This window comes from Malaclemys terrapin, chromosome 23, assembly GCF_027887155.1.
Source record: "Malaclemys terrapin pileata isolate rMalTer1 chromosome 23, rMalTer1.hap1, whole genome shotgun sequence".
NCBI lineage: Eukaryota > Metazoa > Chordata > Testudines > Emydidae > Malaclemys > Malaclemys terrapin.
Window position 1 is genome coordinate 5,960,113 of NC_071527.1, and position 25,874 is coordinate 5,985,986.

The 25,874-nt window shown below is 48.3% G+C and overlaps 1 protein-coding gene across 1 annotated transcript in view; it reads right to left on the reverse strand.

The window, feature by feature from the left end:
- PFKM (phosphofructokinase, muscle) overlaps window positions 1-24,263 on the reverse strand; it is a 55,667-nt gene extending 31,404 nt beyond the window's left edge. The window contains exons 1-3 of the mRNA XM_054012740.1: window positions 24,140-24,263; window positions 12,314-12,412; window positions 745-818 (exon numbers count right to left, since the gene is read on the reverse strand). Coding sequence (XP_053868715.1) covers window positions 745-818; window positions 12,314-12,412; window positions 24,140-24,263 — 297 coding nt within the window. The remainder of the gene's footprint in view (window positions 1-744; window positions 819-12,313; window positions 12,413-24,139) is intronic.
- Between the last annotated feature and the right edge of the window lie 1,611 nt (window positions 24,264-25,874).

Genomic DNA, 25,874 nt, shown 5'->3' on the forward strand with positions numbered 1-25,874 from the left:
TAGATGTAGGAAAGGATGGATGGACAGACATATGGGAACGTGGTAATAGATGGACAGACAATATTAATAATGAACAATAAGCTGCAGTTCAAGATAACGAATATATTCCCCGTTTCTCACTATTCCTTTTTCCATGTGGCAGATGTCTCCTCCTATCTAAAGCCGGCTTCCTTTTCATACAAGGCAAGACAGTAAAACTAACACTGAACCTTTAAGAGCAGTACGTCCCGTGGAGACATCACAAAATAAATGTCAAAATATCAACTCCGGCCCTGACTCTGATTAAGTCAGTGAGTCTTGGTCTCAGGTGAGGTCCTGGTCTCTCAGTGGCTCTGTGTGTAGACACAGAATGGGTCTTTGAGGTTACTGCAGGGGTGCAGGCTGATGATGGAATTGTGGTGCCTGGGACCAGAGGATTGGGATTTAGGGTAGCAAGTTCTGGTTTGGGTTTGGGGTAGCGGGCTGGGGTTCAGGGATGTAGCTTCCGGTTTGGGGCAGGGAGTGAGGGTGGAGGCCAAGGATTAACTGTAAGATATTACGTTAAGCACCCCATGAAAATCAGGAAAGATTTCCCCTCCTATCGCCCTTTGCAATGGGGATTTTTCTAGCCACAATGGACTACGTTTATAATGATTCATGTACTGTGGAGACATTACGTTACTAAAATCCCAATGAAAGCAAAGCTCGATGCAGTTCAGAGCAGAGCTGGGGGAAGCCATTCGAGATGGAAACGATCATACCAACCTCATGAACAAAGTACACCTTGGCTCCTGTGAAGATGCCCACTCGAACCACGGCCCGGACAGCTGCATTCATGCCTGTGCAGAGAGAGAGAGAGAAATCACTCTTGCATGCAAAACACCTGCCATCTCATTCCATAATGGAAGGGAATCTCTGCGGGACTTGGCTTTCTGATTCAATTCAATCACAAACCGCTGGGCTCGACGGAGGAATCGCCAGGTAACATTCTCTGGCCTTTGCCATGCAGGAGTTCAGACAAGGGTTGGGATCTTCAAGAGTGTCTAAGTGAGTTAGGAACACAAGCCCCACCGAAAGCCAATGGGTCTAGTGCTCCTAAGTCACTGACATGCTTTTGAAACATCCCACTGCCTGGATGATTCCGATGGTCCCTTCTGGCCAACATGATGGAGCTCAGGGGTTTCTGATGCAGTAACAGGAAGGGGCATTTTTGAGCAGTTCTGGGCTGGATACAGATTCCAGCTTTCAGGTGACACTTGCAGGAGAAGGCTATTTTTTCCTAAACGACAGGAATGGTTTCAGCACTAGTCAAGCCTTTCCCTGACATGGCTGGGGGCAGCCTAGTCAAGTGTCATCATGGGAATTCATGGAGCCACTGACAAGAGATGGCGGGCCCAAAGTGAATGCAGGATGGTGCAACGGCATGATGCCTGGGAAGGTGGCAGCATTATTCCAGGCCCCAATATCTGCTGATCCTCCCCAGAAGCCCTCTTTGTCCTCTTCCAGCTCCGCTCTGGTGCCAGCCAACTCAGTCTCTGGAAGGAGGATGCCTCAAAAGCAGGCTTAGCGTTTTCTTGGTAAACGTCAATTTCGCCACGTGCACACAAACCAATGAAAACATATTTCCCTCCAGGATCATTGAAATTCACCAATAGGCAGAGCAAGAAAAATGCTGCTTGCGAATGGATGGGCGTTCGATTTAAGGCTCTCTCTGCTTTGCAGCTTTTGACAAGCGATGTTGGCAGTTTGTGTTTTAATGTTATGAAGCGTTCACTTTTTGAATCCCGATGTCTACGGTTATTAAATAATTATCATGTGACCTCCCATAATTTCTTGCAAATCAATCAAATAAATGTTTAAATCAATAAAAATAAAAAATGCTTAAAATAAACAATGATAAAAAAATGCAAAAAAATCTCATTCTGCCAAGCTACTCACAAGGGGTTGAGGGACACGTCTCCTCTATTGTCCAAGAGCCCCTCCCCTTACAGATCTCGCTCTACTGCGCAGAAGGCACATCAGGTGGCTATGGACCACTTAGCTGATGCTACTCTTTGATGACAGACCTGAACCCTCCATTCACAACACACCACCACCACTCAAGTAATCACGGGATAAACTGTGGAGCAAACGTGACTTCAACCACGCAGCGTTTCACTGCAACCTGACCTTCCTCCAGCTGTTATCTGTTGAGGTTCTGAGCCTGCAAGCAACCCTTGTGCTCCTCTGATGTGAAATTCTATCGAAGCCATCAATGTTCAGAACATATCTGATTGAAGCAAATCCCATGAATCCCTGTGCTGCCTAAGCGGCTGCGATACAGCAGGGGGTGGGTTTCTATGGAAGCGCTCACCCCGAGGTGGGCAGGAAAAGCAGCCCTCTCCGCTCCAGCAGCTCAAACAGAAAAGGGCCCAATTCAGATCCCTCTACACAACTCTGGTAGCGTACAGAGACTGGAATAGAGCCAGAAGGGGATGGTTGCAGGCATCTGGTACAGAACCAGCAGAAGATTGATGTAGGAAGCAATTTTTCAACTAAAAATTTTCCCCACCCTTGGCAAAAAAAAAAAATACTGATTCAGCAACACGGAAACATTCAGGAAATTTGTGGATTTCGGCAAATTGTTTCAGTTGGGGAGGGGAAAAAAACCTAAAAGAAAACTCCAAAAACATTGAAAAGTTTCATTTCAACATTGTCTAAGCAAAACTTTTTGATTTTTTATTTGAAAGGACTTTTTGTTTAGAATTTTTTGTTAAAAAATATAAAAACCTGAGGAAAAAAATGCTCGAAATTGAAGCAAAATGTTTCATTTCAGGCCGAACATAATATTTTGTTCAACCCAAAACAGGATTCCCCCCCCCCCCTCCAACTTTTCAAGTAGCCAAAAACGTCAAAAGAATGTGTTTTCTGTGGTCCGAAAATGGATTTTTCCCTCCACCAATTAGTCGGATATGCCAGTGAATTGAAACATCTGTTATTTGCCCAGCTCTAGATGTAAATGACCCTATGTCGCACCCCCCTTGTGGGTCTTGGCATGGGCGGGGGCATGATAGAAAGGAATGTGCTCCTACCACTCAGTGCTACAGGGATTTTAGGCTGGGTTGAAGCCCTCGAGAAGCTGCTGTAAAAGTTAGCCAAGTCCCTGGGGCTGCTCTAACTTACCCCGGGGTCATTCTGGTCCCCACGTCAACCCAAAATCCAGAGAGTGCAGAGGTGGCTTAAAGAACGTGCCCCTGTTAAAGAGAAATATCCACGGGTTTCATTTAGATTTGGATTCTGGCACACAGACTAACAGAACACCCACCAGAGCATGGGAATGGTTAGATTTCTCTAGACTCCTCCTGGCCACCACCCAGAAACTGGCCAGCTCTAGAGGTGAACCCCCTCCAAGAGTTAACCTGGTGATGGCTGGGCAGGTGGAAAGCTGGGACCACTGCTATTGACAAGCTAAGAATTGTGCCCATCCTATTCTATTTATACATCACCCTGTCTCCCCCACCTCACCGTGGGCCACTGGTTTGTCTCCTCTACCTGCTCCATCTTGGCTTTGAGGTTGGATGCTCTTTGGGGCAGGGAGCGTCGTTTATCCTAGCTTTGTACAGCACCTAGCACAATAGTGCCCAAGTTGGTTGTGGCCTTTAGGTGCTACCGCAATGTAAATGACAGATATTATCTAAGATTAGGGTGACCAGACAGCAAATGTGAAAAATCAGGACAAGGGGTGGTGGGTAATAGGAGCCTATATAAGAAAAAGACCCAATTGGGACTGTCCCTATAAAATTGGGTCATCTGGTCACCCTATCTAAGGTATTTTTGTGGCCCCCATCACCCTAGCACCTGGGCACCTCATAATCTTTAATGTAGTGAATTAGTGACAAACTGTCATGCTTCAGGGTATAAGCTTGCCCCAACTAATTGGTGGTCAGCAAGAAACTTTCCCTTCCCAACACTGCTCTGAGACAGGGCAATTATTCCCATTTTACAGATGGGGAACTGAGACCCAGAGAGACCAAGTAGCTTGCCCAAGGACCCACGGGCAATCTGGCAAATCAGAGAATTTGCCAGATACAGCTGGCTGTATTTTAAAGAATCCTTATTGAGGTTGCAGGAAAAAACCATCCTGATGTGTAGAAAGAATAGTAAATATGGCAGGCGACCAGCTTGGCTAAACAGTGAAATCCTTGCTGATCTTAAATGCAAAAAAGAAGCTTACAAGAAGCAGAAGATTGGACAAGTGACCAGGGAGGAGTATAAAAATATTGCTCAGGCATGCAGGAGTGAAATCAGGAAGGCCAAATCACACTTGGAGTTGCTGCTAGCAAGAGATGTTAAGCGTAACAAGAAGGGTTTCTTCAGGTATGTTAGCAACAAGAAGAAAGTCAAGGAACGTGTGGGCCCCTTACTGAATGAGGGAGGCAACCTAGTGACAGAGGATGTGGAAAAAGCTAATGTACTCAATTATTTTTTTGCCTCTGTCTTCACGAACAAGGTCAGCTCCCAGACTGCTGCACTGGGCAGCACAGTATGGGGAGAAGGTAACCAGCCCTCTGTGGAGAAAGAAGTGGTTCGGGACTGTTTAGAAAAACTGGATGAGCACTAGTCCATGGGGCCGGATGCGCTGCATCCGAGGGTGCTAAAGGAGCTGGCGGATGTGATTGCAGAGCCATTGGCCATTATCTTTGAAAACTCATGGCGATCGGGGGAGTCCCAGATGACTGGAAAAAGGCTAATGTAGTGCCCATCTGTAAAAAAGGGAAGAAGGAGGATCCAGGGAACTACAGGCCAGTCAGCCTCACCTCAGTCCCTGGAAAAATCATGGAGCAGGTCCTCAAAGAATCAATTCTGAAGCACTTAGAGGAGAGGAAAGTGATCAGGAACAGTCAGCATGGATTCACCAAGGGCAAGTCATGCCTGACTAACCTAATTGCCTTCTATGAGGAGATAACTGGCTCTGTGGATGAGGGAAAAGCAGTGGATGTGTTATTCCTTGACTTTAGCAAAGCTTTTGATACGGTCTCCCACAGTATTCTTGCCAGCAAGTTAAAGAAGTATGGGCTGGATGAATGGACTGTAAGGTGGAAAGAAAGCTGGCTAGATCGTCGGGCTCAACGGGTAGTGATCAGTGGCTCCATGTCTAATTGGCAGCCAGTTTCAAGTGGAATGCCCCAAGGGTTGGTCCTGGGGCCGGTTTTGTTCAATATCTTCATTAATGATCTGGAGGATGGCGTGGACTGCACCCTCAGCAAGTTTGCAGATGACACTAAACTAGGAGGAGGGATAGATATGCTGGAGGGTAGGGATAGGATACAGAGGGACCTAGACAAATTAGAGGATTGGGCCAAAAGAAATCTGATGAGGTTCAACAAGGACAAGTGTAGAGTCCTGCACTTAGGACGGAAGAATCCCATTCACTGTTACAGACTAGGGACCGAATGGCTAGGTAGCAGTTCTGCAGAAAAGGACCTAGGGGTCACAGTGGACGAGAAGCTGGATATGAGTCAACAATGTGCCCTTGTTGCCAAGAAGGCTAATGGCATTTTGGGCTGTATAAGTAGGGGCATTGCCAGCAGATCGAGGAACGTGATCATTCTATTCGACATTGGTGAGGCCTCATCTGGAGTACTGTGTCCAGTTTTGGGCCCCACACTACAAGGATGTGGAAAAATTGGAAAGAGTCCAACAGAGGGCAACAAAAATGATTAGGGGGCTGGAGCACATGAGTTATGAGTTATGAGTGCCTTGGCCGCTGGACCAGCCTTTTTCTCTCTTTGTAGAGCTTCCTTGCTAAGTAAGAGCTTCTCTGTGGCCGTCAAGGGGCAGCACAAGGCCTATGTGGGTTACTGTGTCACAGACACATCGCGCTCCATCCCCGGTGTGGGGTGATCCCCTACAGTGGCGGACAAAGACCTCTTCCAGACCCTGCCACTCCCGCTGCAACTCCACGTGTGGGCAATGGGCTGTGGTTCAGCACAGCAGCTGATGTGCCAGCCTAGCCTCCGTCCTAAACCCAGGCCATGTTAAAACATGCAGGGAGCTGGCTCTGTGTCACATGGGGGGCTCTAGGCTCCCCAAATTGTGCTCCATCTCTTTGCCCAGCAGAACCTCCTGGTGCTGCCTAACATAACTCGGCCCTCCTGTGTGCCTGGAGCCCCTTACTGCTGGATGATGCTGTCTCATGCATCTGATCCCTCGGATGATTTTCACATTTTATTTTTGGTCTGCTGACATTTAACAATAAATGCCTGCGGTTCTCCCTGGCGCCTGAAAATACCCCAGTGGGAGAGGCCTCTCCTTGGGACAGAGGAGTACTTTGGGATTGGATTACAACCCCTCTCCCACTGGGGTATTTGCAGCCACAGCTACCCTCCTTGTGTGGACAGCGGCCTTGTCCGAAAGCACAATGAGAGTTTATCGGTCACAATGCAACCTTGGACGAGATCCTACGGACAAACTGTAATAGCAAAGTGGTGGGGGGCGATATTAAAAACTAAGACAAAGGAGAAAAGATATTTGTGCTAGACAAATTCACACCAGTATTTACAACACAATGATTAACAGGGAGGGTGATGAACCATTGGAGCAAGGGATGTGGTGGATTTTCCACCACTTGGAGTCTTTTTTAAATCAAGACTGGACCCCTTTCCAAAAGCAAGGCTCTGTTTCAGTCTACAGGGGGCACAGAGAGAAGGGTAATCTTTACCTTCTCACACATCGAGGGTGGTTTCTCCCCTTGTGCATCAGCTGGCTCTGAGCCCAAGGGGGGTGTGGCTTAGCAAAAAAATCAACCCGAATTCAGCTGTGAGATTGTTTGACCCTACCATAGAGGGTCCCCCATACAGTCACCCCAGCTAACAATGCCATTAGCCAAGACTGCTCCTGCCAGTGCTGGTGCGTGGCTGGTATCACAGCTCCTGGAGCATCAGGCTGGCGTTGCTGATTTAATTACCCCCAGCCCTGCAGCCAGGGCCGGCTCCAGGCACCAGCCCACCAAGCATCTGCTTGGGGCGGTGCCTGGAGGGGGGCGGCGCGGCGGGGCGCTCCGGCCCGAGAGCAGGGCCGCGACTGAGCTCGCCGCCCTCCCCGTGGCGTTCCCGCCGCCGGGGAGAGCGGAGCCGCAGCGGGCTCGCCGCCCTCCCCCCGGCGCTCCGGCCGGTCGGGGAGAGCGGAGAGCCGCGGCGGGCTCGCCGCCCTTCCCCCGGCACTCTGGCCGGTCGGGGATTGCGGGCCCGCGGCTGGGGTCGGCGCCCTCCCCTGCCGCTCTGGGGGGCGGGTGGCTTTTTTGCCTAGGGCCAGAGCCGGCCCTGCCTGCAGCTCCCACTTCACCCGCACATCCTAGATCAAAACCATCAGGTCTATTCCCTGCCCCTTTCTTATCTTGGTCCAGTGCCCAGTGTGCTCAGTGCAGGACATCCCTCAGCTAAGGGGCACGGGGATTCCCCCAGCCCTGTTCTCCCCTCCCCACTCTCTGAGGATGAGTGTGTCACTTTTTTACTTCCTGCTGCAAGCTGCTGTGTCTCTCACATGGGAAGGGAGTTCTGCAGAGTTGCTAGATCAGTGGAGGTAGAGCAGAGAGCTAGGCAATGCCAAAGCACTGCTGGCACCAATCCTTCCACCATAAGTTTCCTGCACAATTTATAAACCCGGGGGGGGGGGGGGGGGGGGGTTCCCAGAAATTTCTGAACTACGCAGATCTTCTGTTGTGATTTACAGCACGGTAGTACTTCACATGGGGACAGACAAACATAACCCAGCCAAGGATTTGCAAAAGTGACTAGGGATTTTGGGTCCCCAACCTGAGATGCCTTAAAGGGGCCTGACGTTCAAAGGGTGGAGGACTCCGCACTTTCTGAGAATCCGGGCCCTTAACGTGCCTTAAATAGGGCTCCCAAAAGCTCTGTCACTTTTGAAAGTATTCAGTTGAAACCAACAACATTCAAAGAATGAAAGAACTTCCCTTAAAATGAAAAAAAAAAAAAAAAAAAAAAGGAAATTCCCAGACCAAAAAAAACTTTGTTAAACTGGACTTAGGTTGCAAATATTGATCAATAACTTAAGGGGATCAAACTTGAGAAGAACATTGTGATTTAGAATGAAATCAAACATTGGAAAATCCAGAAAATTCTCAGTTAGGGAAAGTCTTGAAACAGACACAAGTATGGAAACGCAGAGTAAGTTCCCCTTAACTCTTCCCATGTTGTTCTTCCCACCTATTCCTGCAATCATGAGATAAGCTCCTGCCTGCCCACTAAATACCTTCAGGATTGATACCAACTACCAACCAGCGCTCTACTAATGTGTGACCACCCACGCTAATGAGTGCACATGGTATGTGCTATCTCCACAGGCCCAGATTCTGCTCCGGTTTACCCTCCACGCTACCACCTTGCCTTGTGCTTCATACACATACCCACACCAGAGGGCCATCCAAGAAATGTCACCACCATGTATACGCTTTACTCTCTGAACATATCCCATAGCTGCAGGAGTCGTGCAACTTCTTCTGCAGCATCTGGTGCTGATCACTGTCAGACAGGACACGGGGCTAGATGGACCTCGGGTCTGAGCCATTCCGGAAGTTTCCTCTGTTTCCTTTAACATGTTTGTGCTTTGCCCCTAATGTAAATTGTGGTGGACATGCTTAAAGGCATCTTCAGTCATAGACTGTGGTGAGCTTATGATATAGGTCATATGTGGAAGGAAGAATGGCCTAGTGGTTAGGGCACTTGCCTAGGTACTGGGAGACCCGAAGTTCAATTCCCAGCTCCTTAGACAAGTCAGTCTCTGTGTACTTCAGTACCCCCTATCTGTGGGATGGGGATGCTAGCCCTGCCCTGCCTCATAGGGGTGTGTGAGGACAAATACAGTGAAGATATTGAGATGAGGGTCTGTACAAGTATGTGAGATACACAGAGAACCCCCATTACTTGGTGCTCTCCCAGCTGCTTATTACACAGATCTGTTGTCTCACCTCTTAGGGCAGGGGCCATCTGGGATATGTCTGCACAGCACCTGGTACAAAGGGGCCTTGGTTACCTCCATATCAATGAGAACAATAGATTGACCTTCCCTGAGGACTGCACCTGGAGCGGGGGAGAGGGAGGCTTGTGTTGTGTGTCTCCAGTGGGAGCTTTCACTCCTGGTAGGATCACCCGAGCTGGACGGGTCAAAGGGTAGGGACCAGCCGAAGTGCAGTTTGGGTTCTGAGTGACAGGCCAACCACCTAGCCGCGTAAAACAGTTTCTGTTACAGAAACACGACAAGGCAGCCGTTCCTGCGAACGGCAGGAGAGACAGGGATGGCAGAGCCTTGTTTGTGCCATAAGCAGGGAAGGATTCAGAGCAATTGACCGAGGGGCTTTAGGCTCCCCTTCCCATGCGGTGGTTCAAAGCCCAGGAGGAAGCAAAGGGGGATTCTAAAGTGGTGGGCTAGAATTGGGTGCGTAATGAGTGTATGATGGGGGAGGAGAGTGCCCAGCGCTCTGCTCCTGCACATAACCCTCCTCCTTGCATTCCCTGACTGCAAGCATCAGGAGAGCCTGCTGCAACCAGGGCAGGGAGATTGAAGGGGCAGCACATGCCGCACCCTGCTAAAAGCCATCGCAGCCCTTGCTTTGCTGTGTGGAGCTGTTCTGCGAGGCCCCCGAATGCAGGCTGCAGCTCACAAGCTGCACTGAAGCCCATGGTGCTGTTTGACTGGAATGGGTCTCTGTGAAAGTGGCGTCCATCTTTACGTCCTCGCTTACTTCCAGACCTGCTCCATCCCGACACTAAAGAGTCACTCTAATAAACACCTTCCAGCTGGGGAGATCAAAGCACTTCACAAACATTGATCCTGTGGGGCAGGGGAGTGTGATCGTCTTTCTTCTGCAGAAAGGGTAACTGGGGCAGGGGTAGTGACTTGCCCTACCCAGGGATAGAGTCAGGGAGGGAGAGGAATTCTTTAAGCTCAGTATCAATGTGGACACAAGAACAAATGGATATAAACTGGCCATCAGGAAGTTTAGACTTGAAATTAGACGAAGGTTTCTAACCATCAGATGACTGAAGTTCTGGAACAGCCTTCCAAGGGGAGCAGTGGGGGCAAAAGACATATCTGGCTTGATAAATTTAGGGAGGGGATGGTATGATGGGATAGCCTAATTTTGGCAATAAAATTGGTCTTTGACTATTAGCGGTAAATATGCCCAATGGCCTGTGATGGGATTTTAGATGGGGTGGGATCTGAGTTACTAGAGAATTCTGTCCTAGGTGCTGGCTGGTGAGTCTTGCCCACATGCTGATCGCCGTATTTGGGGTCGAAAGGAATTTTCCTCCAGGGCAGATTGGCAGAAGCCCTGGGGGGTTTTCACCTTCCTCTGCAGCGTGGGGCACGGGTCACTTGCTGGAGGATTCTCTGCACCTTGAGGTCTTTAAACCACGATTTGAGGACTTCAGTAGCTCAGACATAGGTTAGGGGTTTGATACAGGAGTGGGTGGGCGAGATTCTGTGGCCTGCATTGTGCAGGAGATCAGACTAGATCATCATAATGGTCCATTCTGACCTTAGAGTCTATGATTCTAACCCAGGAGTCCTGACTCCCAGTCCTGTGCCCTACCCACTTGAAAATGCGTACTCCCGTGTTGGGTAAGCCCGGCCTGGGGTCTGAAAGCCAAGAAGCTGCATGGTGTCACACTCAAGCACGGATTCCGGGGACAAGAGTCCATCCGCAGTGAAACTTGCTGCCAGTGGAGTCGAACAGCATAAGTGAGGACAGAATCCGGCCTAGCAGTTGGGACTTAGTTAATAATTCTATGGCTCTGCAAGAGACATAGACTTCAAGCCCTTCTCCCATAGCTGTGTGGGTTCTGCAGGGCTAGCCGGAGTAGAATAAGAGTAATAGAAATGTATTTTACTCAGCCAGTCAGCACACAGGACTTCACACTTGATGCTCCCAAATTTAAAATAAATACTGTATCTATCCAGGTACGTGACTCTCTTCCCTGTAGTGTCCGAACCCCAACATTTTCCAAAGCGGCATCTGAAAAATGATCTGTTTTAAATTTGATATCTATATGAAATTTTGGACCCCTTGATTTTTGGAGAGCTCTGTTTTAGACACCCCTACCCCACAGTCAATGCACTTGGAATGAGAGGCTCCATTTGCAAATCAGGCTGTAAGAGGGGCATTATTGTATCTTTTATCTGATGGTTTATGAAAGCAATCACAGGCTCTAGGTGCCATCACAGATCCTTGCACTGCTTCCTGAGTAGTGGTTAAAGCCACAAGGCCTCATGGGCACCTGAGCCAGGTTGGCATCTGATCCAAGATCACACCTTGTGATTTTATTGCGAGTCTCATGATAGTTAATGTTCTCCAAGCCCCAGCTCCCGGAGTCACATGATGTGAATCTCAGCTCTCGTTTAAAAAAAGAAGTATGTTTCTAGCCTTTGTGGTTATGGAGAAAAGCTTGAAAATATGATTCCTAAAGACTCAAAACCTAAAAGGCAAAGAAAATGCACCCACAATTTATTGTTTCCTTCAAGCCAAGCCCACCCCACCCCACCCCCCAACCTCATGATTTTTATGCCTATCTCATGATTTTGGGAGGTGTAACTCATGATTTTGGATGCTCAGGGAATACCGCATTTAAGCACCAAAATAAGGACTGGATTTCCCCAAAGTATCTTGCCAACATATCTATACCACACACATTGGTCACCATTTTAAAAAACGACTGGGGGGGTTGAGTTCCCAACTGGAGACACCTTAAAGCAGTGGTTCTCAACCAGGGGTACATGTACTCCGGGGGGTATGCAGAGGTCTTTCAGGGGGTACATCAACTCATCTAGATATTTGCCCAGTTTTACCACAGGCGACAGAAACAGCACAAACTAAAATTGCATACAGACAATGACTTATTTATACAGTTCTATATACTATACACTGAAATGTAAGTACAATATTTATATTCCAGTTGATTTATTTGATAATTAGATGGTAAAAAGGAGAAAGGCAGCAATTTTTCAGTACTAGTGCGCTGTGACACTTTTGTATTTGTATGTCTGATTTTGTAAGCAGGTAGTTTTTAAGTAAGGTGCAACTTGGGGGTACTATGCAAGACAAATCAGACTCCTGAAAGGGGCACAGTCGTCTGGAAAGGTTGAGAGCCACTGCCTTAAAAGGGAGCAGATGCTTTCTGGGCGGATGCCCAGTGCTCCCTGAAAATCTCCAGGGTTCTCCCGCTGGGCTCTCCCAAAATTGAAGCAACCAGAACCTCTAGTCTCTTTTGAAAATCATGCCCATCGATTCAAACAAACAGACTCCAAACACAAACAGTGCTGCTTATCTCCTTACCCTGCGCGTCTCCTCCCGAGGTCAGCACAGCAATGGCTTTCCCAATCCCCAGGTTGTGTGTGCGCTCATGTTTTTCTGGTGGCTGCGACATTTTCTTAGCTGGAATATAAAAATAATATATAGATTGGGGAAGGAGAGTCCCTTCCCGGGTGCCTCCTGCCTGCCCGATTCCCACACGGTCTCTGGGACCAGGACAGTTTCTTGCAGTCGGGGCTATCTCCTTTCAAAGCACCACCACTCGGTAAACGACAAGCCAAAATGTCAATCCAGTAAATTATACTCTGTGCAGCGTCAGCCGCACCTAAATCTGGAGGCGCGCAATGAGCTGTCACGTTGTGTGTCTGAGGGACCAAGGGATACAGACTTTGGCAGAGCAGCTAGGAGTTGCTGCTTTGGGCCCTTTTCAACAGGTTTTGGGGTTTTCTGTTTGTTTGTTTAGTTGTTCTGATGGTACACACCACCGATCGACAGGCACATCCCTGCAAAGTAACAAAGCCACATGGTATGTTGCATCCGAAGAAGTGACGTTTTTACTCACGAAAGCTTATGCCCAAATAAATCTGTTAGTCTTTAAGGTGCCGCCAGACTCCTTGTTGTTTTTGTAGATACAGACTAACACGGCTACCCCCTGATACTTGATGGTATGAGCTGAAATTTAGGTTTGCAAAATCCCAACGCACAATCAGAAGGGAAAAGCTAATACTGTGCCTCTGAGGGTTTTTTCGCAGATGTCCCTAGTCACTGAGCAGCAGTATGCACCAGCTGGTCAGCTAGCAGAAGTATCTGATCAAAGTGACCTGTTCTTTGCCGACAATGGGCCTGATCCTCAGTTACGGTAAGGCCATTGTATACTGCTTTGGCAGTCTATAGGGCCTTACGTTCTGCCACTGGCATGCTGAGTGAACTTGGGCAAGTCATTTCACTGCCCGGTGCCTCAGTTTCCCCACCTGTAACACGAGGAGAATGCTATGGACCCCCTTTATAAAGCTCCAAGCTCTATGGATGAAAAACACCATAAGAGTTAGGTATTATTAATTATATGGGGTGTATAAATTACATTTATGTTCATTTTAAGGCCCCTTCACATCACTAGAGTGGCGTAAAATGACTTTAGGGTAACTAAGAGTTAGGCTCAAAGGCCCATTTAAAGAAACTTTCTCTGCTGGCTTAAGTCCCAAATTGAGGTTTTGTTAAAAAAAAAAAAGAAACTCCATTATTCATAGATTTTTTTCATATTTTTCCAGTAAAAACATTTAAGAAAATGTTCCTGCAGCACCTGGACCCAAAACCGTTTGAGCATGATTTGGACCTGCACGGATCTACTGATGGGAAACCCTGGATCAGAGCTAGGGGCTATTATGATGATTGTTCCAGGCACCAGAACCAGCCCATGTAGCTGCCTAGAAAGTGACCAGAAAGAAAAGCGAAACTGACTTGCCTATTTTCATCCTGGGGTGAGTTTTAAAGAAAAGAAATCCAACATCATAAATGGTGGCAATTATTCTTTGTGTTACAGGACTACACAGAGGCTCTGAATAAAAACCAGGGTCACACTGTGCTCGGCGCTGTACAAACACCTAGGAAGAGACAGTCCCTGCCCTGAATAATAATAAGGTAAAAAGAGGGGAAGTCACTTGTCTGGTCAGTGGCAAAGCTGGGAATAGAACCTAGGTCACTTGAGTCCCAGCCTGTTCTAGTCTATATAAGTTTGCATAGCGTGTTCAACACTGTGGATTCTGTGCACTATAGTCCAGCACTCTGTTCACTATGTCACACTGCCTCTCTGCCTGAAAACCTTATAATCTAAACGAGCATGACAGACAAAGGGTGGAAGGGGAAACTGAGGCACTGAGTGGGGCCATGACTTGCCTGAGGTTATGCAACAGGTCAGTGGCAGAGCCTGAGTCCAAGGAGGTCTCCTGAGTCCAAGTCCAGTGCCCTAACCGCTAGACCATGTAGCCTCCTCCATAAAAGTGTGATGTATCATTCTTCGGTGCCTCAGATCAGGCACCCAAATCAGAGAGCACTTTGGCAAAGCCGGGCCTAAATAACTGCAGTAAAATAAAACTCCTGTGCCCTGCATGCACCACCCTGCTATTAATTTCAACCTGATCCTGTCAGCCTGTCCCTACTCTGAATCCTGGTGTGACGAGCGGTTGTCCTTTCCCTGTGCCCTTTCTCACCGTTGAGCTCAGTGGAACTCCGGAGGTCACCAGCTTTCAGTTACATCAACATCTTCCAGGCAGGAACTGAGACAAAACCATTAATGCCGCTTGCCCAGTTTGGGGACCTCAATTTGAGGGGAGGTGCTCGGGTTAACAACGCCCCCGCCAGGAAGCCATCTGCAAATGAAAACTCTGGGGCCTGCTGTGTATGCATATGTCGAACCAGTTTAATCATTTTGATTGGGGGTGTGGTTTTATACTTCTATAATTATAGTAACACAACCCTTAGTGACGGATGCAGTTCTCATAAGATTGAGAACAACACCTAGTTCTCATATAGCATTTTTCATCAGTAGCTCTCCAAGCGCTTCACAGAGGAGATTATACTGGTATAAAGGTGCCACATGGACACGATGCACCATCTGTGCACACTGTCTGCTGAAAAAGCTCAGTGTTTGCTACCGACCAAGCTCTTTCAGCAGAGCGCGTGCACAGTCCGTGTGTGCTGTGTCCACGCAGCATCAGGTTGCCCTGGCTGAAGCGTGGGGCACTGTCACGGTCGGGCTTTTACCAGTTTTCATGGAAAGTGACCTGGGTTTTACATTATTCAGGTTTTACCATTTTCACCAGAATTTTGGAAGAGGGGAACTCCCCAGAACCAGCTCTCTGCTCCAGAAGGAGAGAGAGCGGCTCGGTAAATTGGTGGCCCAGGTCATCCTCCCGTCCCTGAATATCAACCTCGATATTTACTCAGAAAACCAGGAAGTTAATTTTTTGCACCGATTTTCACCCATTTTTAAATGTTTGTAATAAATACTGATAAATTCCTAGGACATTTTAAACAAAATAAAACCCGAAAACAAAGCTCTGTGACTGTGGACAGTCACCCCAGAGTCCTTCGGGCACACAGCCTTGTGGGAAATTGTCACTGTGCAGTGTGAGACCCATTCATCCCTCAGGAAATTGTGGGTATTTGGGGTCAATCCCCTCTGTTCTATCCCATGATCAACTGCACAACACTCTTCCTCATTGTAAGGACAGGGCATACAATCCTGTTGGATTTGCAAGGTCGCTAGATCTGTCAAATGGAGACAATAACCCATCCTTTGCTTAAACTCTTTGGGGACAAGGGCTGTTTCTTTGTCTCTTTACGACACCCAGCACCACATTGAGAGAAGACTGTTTTGCCAGGACTTTTGCTGTGGCTTTTAGAGGAAATGCCTCTACCCACTTTGAAAAAGGATCGACAACCACCTTTGCCTCTCTGATTCCTTGGTAAAGGACCTACAAAATCAATCTGCAAAGCCATCCATGGACTTTCATACACCTGAGATTGCAACGGTGCATTCCTTTTGGATGGAGTAGAGCTGGCTTGGGCACAAGCCAAACAGTTGTCACAATATTGTTGTACATCCAACCTAAGAAGTGGCAGTCAGGGTGCGTTGGACAGTTTCATCCACTCCCTGATGTCCTCCTGTAGGAGTGTCATGAACCACATACATTATTTCCCTTCTTAGGTGAGTTGGAGCTGCCCACGCAGGAAAAGGACCTCCTGTGTACATGAGAATTCCGTCCACAACCTGTAAATACTGTCTATATCTCCTGTGTAAGGGGTTTAATGTTAGTGATCATTCTCCTTCTGCTTTGGAAAGCTCCTGGGTTACCCTCACTATGTCCTTGTCCAATTTTTGCATTTCTTTTTAAGTCAGGTATGTCAATATTTACAACCTTAGTTGAGGTAATTGGGCACATGGGACCAAGGGTAATGATGGAATACTCTTGGTCCTTTTCCCTCCAGAATTCCCCTGATCAGGCACCCTCTCAGGCCAATTTATCGGGCTTTCCATTCTCAGTAGTATAGGGTTCTAATTTCCAGTGGGCCTTTATCTTTTTCTAGCAGGCTAGCCCCATGGGGTACACACTGGTCACTAGGTGCAACCACAATTCATATAATAATGTTGCTCCTTTGTTTCAGTGTTTTGCCCACATTTGGGGCCTTGCTGGGTTGTTTCCCTTAGGAGGAGAAAGTGATGATATGAGTCAGGTGTATTCTTTGACGCAAACCTGCTTATGTACAAAGTATGCACACATACCCCTTAGACACAACAGACAACAACAGCAGGCAGTTTCCTTGCTCACAATATCCAAGCCTGCCTCCCAAACCAGTCCTGTGCCCCAAAGAGATCTCTCCCTCTGTTCCTCATGAGTCATGACTACTTCACTTGCTGTCTTGCAACTTTCTGCCTTACTCACACACAGCTGCAACCAATCAATCCCGTGTCCCCAGTGTATGCAGGGAAACCCCTCAGCCCACATGGCTTAGGACTTTTTAGCTTTCCCATTCTGGCACAATGCCTTGAGCGGTAGCCTCCTTTTGTTTCAGCTATCACTACACAAAAAGGTATTTAACTGCGCCTTCCAGTTGGCCCAAATGAAGGGTCATTATTACACCCATCAGCTTTAACCTGGTCTGTGATTGTCTTTATAGATCAAAGACCCACTTGATGGCAGCCATGAATACCTTCCAGCAAAACAAACAACAGGGATTGGAAAAATAACTGCAAGAAAACAGTATTCAGTAGCTGAATAACAAGGAGTCTGGTGGCACCTTAAAGACTAACAGATTTATAAGCTTATGCCCAAATAAATCTGTTAGTCTTTAAGGTGCCACCGGACTCCTTGTTTTTAACTCCTTGTTGTTCCTGCATCTGACGAAGTGGGTATTCACCCATGAAAGCTTATGCTCCAATACGTCTGTTAGTCTATAAGATGCCACAGGACTCTTTGTCGCTTTTTATAGCTCCAGACTAAAACAGCTACCCCTCTGATACTTGTTTTTGTGGATACAGACTAACATGGCTACCCCCTGCTACTGTACAGTACCTGAATGTTTTCTGTATAATTTTAGCACAATTACCATAGTGATTGGAACCTTTGACATTTCCTTTACACTTTGTAAGAATAAACAGTTTGGGGCGGGGATGGGTGGGGCACTTGCATTTGATACACTGTGGCCATAGCAAAAAGCTACAAAAGCAATGATGTTATTACAGTCGCTATCTGGGAGAGGATGCGAAGGCAGATTAGTGGCTAACGCAGAGCCACCAGGTCAGCCATAAAGTGAATGAGCTTAGGGCCAGCAATAACTCAGACAGAATCCTAGAAACCATATGCATCTACTGGGGAGAAAACCTTAGCAAAGATCCCTTAGTGGAGTATATCTCCACAATTGTTCCAACAAGGGATGCAATTTACACCTCATCAGAATGGGCTGTGGGTCCAGCCCCCAAATCCACCGGACTCTACGTGATCCCCAGAAGACAAGGGCTATGGACCAAAAGCCCTCATGTCTCTGGGTTTCTGATGCCTCCCATCCCATTCCCTAACAGCATGGCTCCATTGACGTCCTCTAGCTATAACTCCCCTTGAATGGTGGAGGGAGTTCCCCACTGTGGAAACCTGGGAGGGACAGTGTTCCCCCTTTCCTTGGGAATCTCCATAGGGGCCAGTGTGGTGGCAACAATTCACAGCCCTGCCCCCAGTGTTAGATCTGAGCTGCCCCCACCCCCTATCCAGATCCTGACCCTATGGAGGGCTCTACATGGAGCCTCAAAAATGGGATGGGGGTGTGTGTATGTCAGTGCCACAGAGATGGTCTAGGGCAGCAGTTCTCAACCAGGGGTCCGGGGCCTCCTGCGGGGCCGCGAGCAGGTTTCAGGGGGTCCACCAAGCAGGGCCAATGTTAGACTCACTGGAGCCCAGGGCAGAAAGCCAACGTCCCGCTGTGCAGAGCTGAAGTCCGGGCCCCTGAGCTCTGCCACCTGGGGCTGAAGTTGAAGCCGGAGCAACTTGGCTTTGTGGGGCCCGCTATGGCGTGGGGCCCCGGGCAGTTGCCCGGCTTTCTACCGCCTAACGCCAGCCCTGGCTTTTATATGCAGAAAACCAGTTGTGGCGGCACAGGTGGGCCATGGAGTTTTTATAGCATATTGGAGGGTGGGGGGTGGGGGTGGACTCAGAAAAAGGTTAAGAACCCCTGGTCTAGGGCTTACCTAATTCTCTCTCCTGCCAAATCTCCATATTCAGTGGGCATTTGGGCCAGTCACCAAGGAGAACCCCCAAGTCAAGCCCCCTAACTAGCATGGGGCTAGATTCTCAGGCCAATGGGGAGGCCTCTCCGACAGCCCTCAGTTCAGTCCCTGCTAGAGGGCCTGCTCTCCTCCATGGGCTGCTAGCAGAGAACATTGTGATGTCACTGGAAAGTCCAGGCAACTGTTTCTTTGTTCACAGGTTATGTCATCTCCATGGCCTGGAGGTCCACCCCCTCCCAGTGAGGACTGATGGGATGGTCTCTCTGCTGCATCGGGAGGCAGCTAACCAGAGAGGGGATTTTTTTTTAAGCTACCTCTCAACTTTGTCCAATAGTCCCCCAATTTCCATTGCTGTGCGGTCTGCGCCAGCTTTACTTTGCCGCCAGTTCCCCCGAGATCCCTCTGCTCCAGCACACTTGGCCGCTTCGCCTGGCACCGTACTCTTCTCAGCGTGGCAAGTGGCTCAGATGGAGTCCAATTCTGGCTGCCACGCTACAATAAGTCATTAGGAACTGCGGGTTCTTAGCGTCTCTGAAGAGCAGGCCTCTAGGGCCAAGATCTTGATAAGCATTTAGGCTTTGATTTCAGTGAAAATGAGGAGCCTGCATACCTTTGAGGATCTGGGCCGAGGTATCTCAGGTTGGTCACTGAAAAACTGAGGAACACTAATCAGTGGCCACTTTAAAAAAATATTGGCCAAAGCCTCTAGCTCCCTACAGTTGTGAAGGAAACCTTCCCAAGGTGAACCAGCTGTTGCAGCAACCCAAATGTTTTAAGGAGCAATCTGAAGAAGGAGACGGCTCTTCAAGACACTTTCCCTGCTCCACCAGCATCACAGTACACTACAGTCTTCAGCTACCGTATGGCAGTGTTTATTTCCCATTCAGATCCTAAGAAATCCTTAGAAAGCTTGTCTGGGGTTACTCATGCAGGGCCACTGCCCACAACCTCCTTTCCTGCTGTGTCTACAGGGCTAAGGAAACAAGCCTGCAAAGGGTTAAGTGGATGGAGATCAGATGCAGCTGGGGAGGGAGGGCTGGATTTTGGCTACTGTGAGAAGGGGAAAAGGCAGTTGTAGTTGCCGGTATTGACTGGGACAGTTTTGCACGGACTCTGGGGAGGCAGAGGGAGCCGGTGTGGGGGAGCTAGGGGAGGGGACAGAATGGGGGGAGGTTGCTGCTGGGCCAGAGGGAGCCAAGTGTGTCACTGGGCAACTGGGGGTGGGGGGGTGGGAGCAGGGGTTGCTGGGATGGGATGGGAATCTGTTGGCTTGGGAAGGTGGGGTGGGAGAGAAGGAGGAGTTGAGTAACATGGGGAGTCAATGGGTGAGTGAGGGAAGCAGGATGGGGTGTGAGTAGACTGAGGGGACAGTGAGTGAGTCAGTTGTAGCAGACCCTCCCCTCCATGGAAACAATTAGTGTAGGCCTTAGAACAGGGGTGGGCAAACTTTTTGGCCTGACGGCCACATCTGGGAATAGAAATTGTATGGCGGGCCATGAATGCTCACAAAATTGGGGTTGGGATGCGGGAGTGGGTGAGGACTCTGGTTGGGGGTGCGGGCTCTGGGGTGGGGCCAGAAATGAGGAGTTCAGGGTATGGGAAGGGGATCGGGGCTGGGGTGCAGGACGGGGTGCAGGCTCTGGCTGGGGGTGCAGGCTCTGGGGTGGGGCTGGGGGGTTTGGGGTGCAGGAGGGTGCTCTGGGATCAAGGGGTTTGGCGGGCAGGAGGGGGATCAGGGCTGGGGCAGGCAGTTGGGGCATGGGGAGAGGCTCAGGGGTGCAGGCTCCAGGCGGCGCTTACCTCAAGCAGCTCCTGGAAACAGGTGTATGTCCCTTCTCTGGCTCCTACACGGAGGCACGGCCAGGCGGCTCTGCACGCTGCCCCATCCGGAGGCACCGCCCCTGCAGCTCCCATTGGAGCACCGGAGGGGGCCATTGGAGCACGTAGGAGCCGGAGGGGGGTCATGCCACTGCTTCTGGGAGCCATGTGGTACGGCACTTGACCCTGCTCCCCGGATGGAGCGCCAGAGCAGGGCAAGCCCTAGACCCCACTCCCCAGCAGGTGTTTGAGGGTTGGCTTAAAATGGCTGGCGGGCCGGATGCGGCCCGGGGGCCGTAGTTTGCCCACCCCTGGCTTAAAATATGTCATGAGAGTATCCTTAGGGCTGCTGGGTGTTGTAATGGGAGCTATAGAATGGCATAGCTTTAGCTGCTAGCACTATTCCTGGCAGGGATGGAAGCATCCCCATCCCCATCCCCTCCTGCTACATGGGCTGGGGTGGCAGCTTCCAAGGGTGGGTATTTTAAACCCCAGGACAGTCCTGGTCAAAACAGCAGAATTGGGGAGAAGTGATAAGAACCATGGGGAGCCCCAACCTGCGAGTTCACACACTGTTCTTCCTGCAGAACCTGTCTCACAGGGCACACACTGAATAAGGCAAGGGGATGCAGTGACTGATTCCTGCCTCATTCTAACCTTTATTTGTTTGTGGTTAAACACTGTGCAGATCCGCTGAGGGTTATCTATGGACCTGCTCTGAATTAACGCCCACTGTCACTGAGCATAATCTGGTGCCTGGGATGGATGCTCCATGGTGGATGTAGGTGGGGGAACCAGTTCAGCAGAGATGATAAAAGTAACGTATTGCAAAAACAATAGTGTATTTCCACAACATTTAAATGTATTTAAAAATAAGTAATGTAACTTGATGCCAACAGAGAAAACATTTGATTTTTTGGTAGACAGGACACCCAGTGTCCTGCTTGAGACCTTTTCTCTTTACTCTTGATCAACTAAGTGATTTAAAAATACATGTTGCATCCTTCCCACATTCACTGCTATTACTTGAATTCTAGCTGAAGCCCCTCATGAAATCGGAGCCCTGCTGTGCTAGGTGCTGGACATACACTTTGTAAGAGATGGTCTCTGCCCCAAAGAACGTGCTATTTCCCTATTTTACAGATGGGGGAAACTGAGGCACAGAGCGTGAGCCCATGATTCAGGAAGGTAGCTAAACATATGCATCACTTCCATGACTTCAGTGGGATTACTCACATTCTTAAGCAGGTGGTGAATCAAGGTCTGCATAGCTTACCTGAGATCAGATGGGGTGCATGTGGTCGAGGCAGGTTTCCCGAGTCACAATTCATAGAGTTCAAAGCCAGAAGGGATTCCTGTGATCATCTAGTCTGACCTCCTGCATATCACAGACCACAGGACTTCCCTGGATTAATCCCTGTTCAAACTAGTGCATATTTTTAGGGGGAAAAAATCCAATTTTGATTTAAAAATCCAGTTGAGGAGAATCCGCCACAGCCCTTGGTGAGTTGTTTCAGTGATTAACTGTCTTCACTGTTAAAAAATGGAGCCTTATTTCGAGTCTGAATTTGTCTAGTGCTTTAACCACAAGACGCCTCCTCTCTCGCATCCAGCTTGGCCAATGGGGCAGGAGTGCAGCAAGAACACAATGAAAGCCTGTGTTGTGATGTAGACAGGATTTGCCTGCAACAGCTAGTTGAACAATTATGAATAACAAACGCCCTTGTTAACAAACCAACCAAACTAATGATCAGTTGGCTAACAGTTAATGAACAGAGGAAAGTTAAATTAATTGGCTAACATTTGTGAACTGCAAATTGAGGGCTTGGCTTTAATCATCACACACATTCCCCTTGTCAGCTGTCTTGGTTGTCTCTCAAGGAAGAGAGGTGTGATTAGCTGAGAGAGCTCTGCAGGTTGTCAAACCTGATGGTGTGCATTTATAACCCTTCTTTATTAAGTCGATGCTATCAGCCAGATTTTCTATGAGCTCCCTTCATGCTCCAAGCTGAAGCACTGGGGCTGGTTGAAAGTTTTCCATTTAAACTCTTCTTTGATGGAAAATTGGGACTTTGATTAAAAAATTTTTCATGAAAAGTGCTGGCTTTCTGCAGGGAATTTTGATATTTAATGAAAAACCTGAACACCTGAAATCCAAAGAGATTTCACGTTTGGGCTGAAATATTTCAGGTCTTCCACCATCGCCCACTGTGGGAGGAGGGATAGCTCAGTGGTTTGAGCATTGGCCTGCTAAACCCAGCGTTGTGAGCTCAATCCTTGAGGGGACCATTTAGGGATATAGGGCAAAAATCTGTCTGGAGATTGGGCCTGCTTTGAACAGGGGGTTGGACTAGATGACCTCCTGAGGTCCCTTCCAACCCTGAGATTCTGTGATTCAATACCAAGATGATTAGTCTTAGAAGTCTGACAGAAACTCCCTGAGCAGGGTGGCCTAGAACTCACCAGCATCCACATGGTGGCGTGATTCCTGGGATTCATATACTAAGTAGTTGTGCTAGATAGCTTTCATTCCTGGGATGGGGCCACCTCCTGTACCTGGGTCAGATGAAAAAACCCAGCCTTGCACCCAGCCTGTCATGCCTGGGCTCATAACTGAATGCCCAGGGGGAGAGTGTGTGCTAACACAGGACTAGTTGAGTCATCCAGCCAGATTTCAAGGGATGCACACAAGACCAGACACCTCTTTATTATCACTATGATCTGATGACACTCATTTGTAAAGCACTTGTCACTCCTGGGCTGGTGACATGATGGGTCCTGGTATCTAGGGAGGGAAAGGCCAAAGGAGCAGCAAACTGTTTTTACGCCGATACATAGAACTCACTGAGTGGTAATTGGTTTGTCAAGCACCAAGTACATTGTCAGTACCCAATAAATAATAATAGGTATTTCCCACACCTGTACCTTTCCATTCACTGAAATCCCCAAACCCTCCACCGGATATTCCCACTACATTTCTCCCTGCTGATCCACTAAAGTGCCATCATTTTCTACCCTCTGCTGTCATTCCCTCTCCTCCATCCAACATCAACAAACCTCACTATCAGAGGGGTAGCCGTATTAGTCTGTATCCACAAAAACAACGAGGAGTCTGGTGGCACCGTAAAGACTAACAGATTTATTTGGGCCTAAGCTTTCGTGGGTAAAAAACCCACTTCTTCGGATGCATGGAGTGAAAATTACAGATGCAGGCATAAATATACTGACACATGAAGAGAAGGGTAAGGTAACTTATATATTTACGCCTGCATAAATATACTGCCTGCATGTGTAATTTTCACTCCATGCATCTGAAGAAGTGGGGTTTTTACCCACGAAAGCTTAGGCCCAAATAAATCTGTTAAACCTCACTACGTTTCAATTAAAACCTTCTGATGAATCATTTCCCCCCACTCCCATTATTTGCAGTTCTCAGCACCAACGTGCCCACCGGCACCCAGACCCACTCCATCCAAATCCTCTTCATATCCCCAGTCTCTCCCCATCCCAGATGCATTCCACCCCGTACCCTGTGTGCATGCTCAGTTTCCATTCACTTGTTAAAGAAGGGCTAGATTGTGATGTCCTTGCTCACTTTGGGTAGCATCTTATCCCATCAGCAGCCCCATTATAATCAACCAGGTGATACCTGGGGAATAAAGCACTACCAGGTGCAAGCAAGAGTGTTACAATCTGATCCTAAGCGTTTCAGCAACAAATTACTCATCAGTCTGCAAATATCAAACTCCACTAACCTGGTGGCTCTTTTTTTTTCTGGGAGAACGGGAAGAAGGTGAAGAAAAAGAAAACTGCGAAAGCAAGTGACACAGAAATGAAAAGTTTGGACCCAACTACAGAGAGGTCCAATGGAGACCACATAACCGGAAAGTGCATGCTTTCCTCCCTTGTATTTATAGACATTATATCAGCCCGCTGGAGCAGCTGCCTCTCCCATGCCTCCCTCTTATTGGCTGATATAAAGGGCATGGCCTTACATTGAAGAGGTTTGAATCACATTGCCTTGCAAACTAATTTTAAAAACCAGGGCCTGATTCTCACTTACACTAAGGCCTCTTTATGTCAGTCTGGCAGTGTAAAAGTGCCTTGAAGTGGGTATAAATGTCGTGTCCCCTCCCTCCACGTCCCCCGAGAGCACCCTCTGCACACAGGGCCACTGTGGCTGATTCAGAACAGAGATAAAGGCTCTACGACAGCTCTACCATTAGCCCACAGCATAGGAAGTGGATAAGGGATGTAGCCAGAGTGCACCGCACTGGCCCCTAGGAAGTAGAGTATAAGTCAGGACAGCCCTACAGTTTCTCTGACTTACACCAGGAGTCAGGCCAGGCACGGTCACAGAATACAGGGAATGCCAAAGTGGCTTCAATCTACCTTAAAGCCCCTCCACCCACACACCGTTCGTTCCTGCCCCAAGTGCAGAAAAATAACTCAACACCAGGCCTATAAAATTTACTTTATTTCAGTTATAAATGGTTAATTTCAACTGCTCAGCGAATTAAAGTTACAAACAGAATGGCCTCTTGGATTCTCTCTGCAGAAAGCACCATCATGATTTGAACGAACAGCAGGATCGTATTCTGCGTGAACTACCACAAAGGCTACTCCCGTGGGAGTTGGAGTTCTCCATTCATTCCATGAACAGAAGCCCCGAGCTAATGGTATTACTTCTAGTTGAGCAAAGGACGTGAAGACAAATAATTAACCAGACTGATTCATGGGCATGGCTAAGCAACCAGAAATCACAGGGAGGTGGGGACAGCGTCCCAATACAATTATTATTATCTCACGGAAGTGCTTTGTAGTGAATGGGTCCAGCATCATTAGGGAAGCTGACAAGTTCAAGAGGAATGCTGTAATCTTGCATGTACACAAGCAGGGGATACGAGTCCTTTCATGGCCAAGAAGAAACACAAATCTTTTACTTACTCCTGTGAGGTAGGTTTTAAAGATAAGAAGACAAACGCTGGATGACGGCTGGGTCTTGTAGTGTCACCCGTCAAAGCCAGAATACAACCTCAAACACAAACACGTTTTGAAGGCCAAGTCAGGGTTGAGAGTATGCTCCTTCAAACATAATTACTTCTATTCAGTGAGCAACACAATGCGAGTCACACAACACATGGCAAGACAAACAGGCCCCCAGGATGATGGGAAAGGTTATAGGGAATAGGGAAAGACGAGTTCAAAACTACCCAAGGGAAACAGTAGCTCCCAAGATAGTATATATTCCCTGATGCCAAAGACAGTATGCATCAGTGCCTGGAGACAACAGTGCAGCTTCAAAAAGAGAAAGCAGGTCCACAACCTCTCTTGTTCTACTCCCCAATGAGACTGCCTTGTATTATTATTGCTTCTTATTTGTAATATGGTAGACCCAAGAGGCCCGCCATAGGGAAACATAGACAGCAGCCAGGGTCCCATTGTGCTAAGTTGGAAAATATAGTAAGAGACAGTTCCTACCTCAAAGAG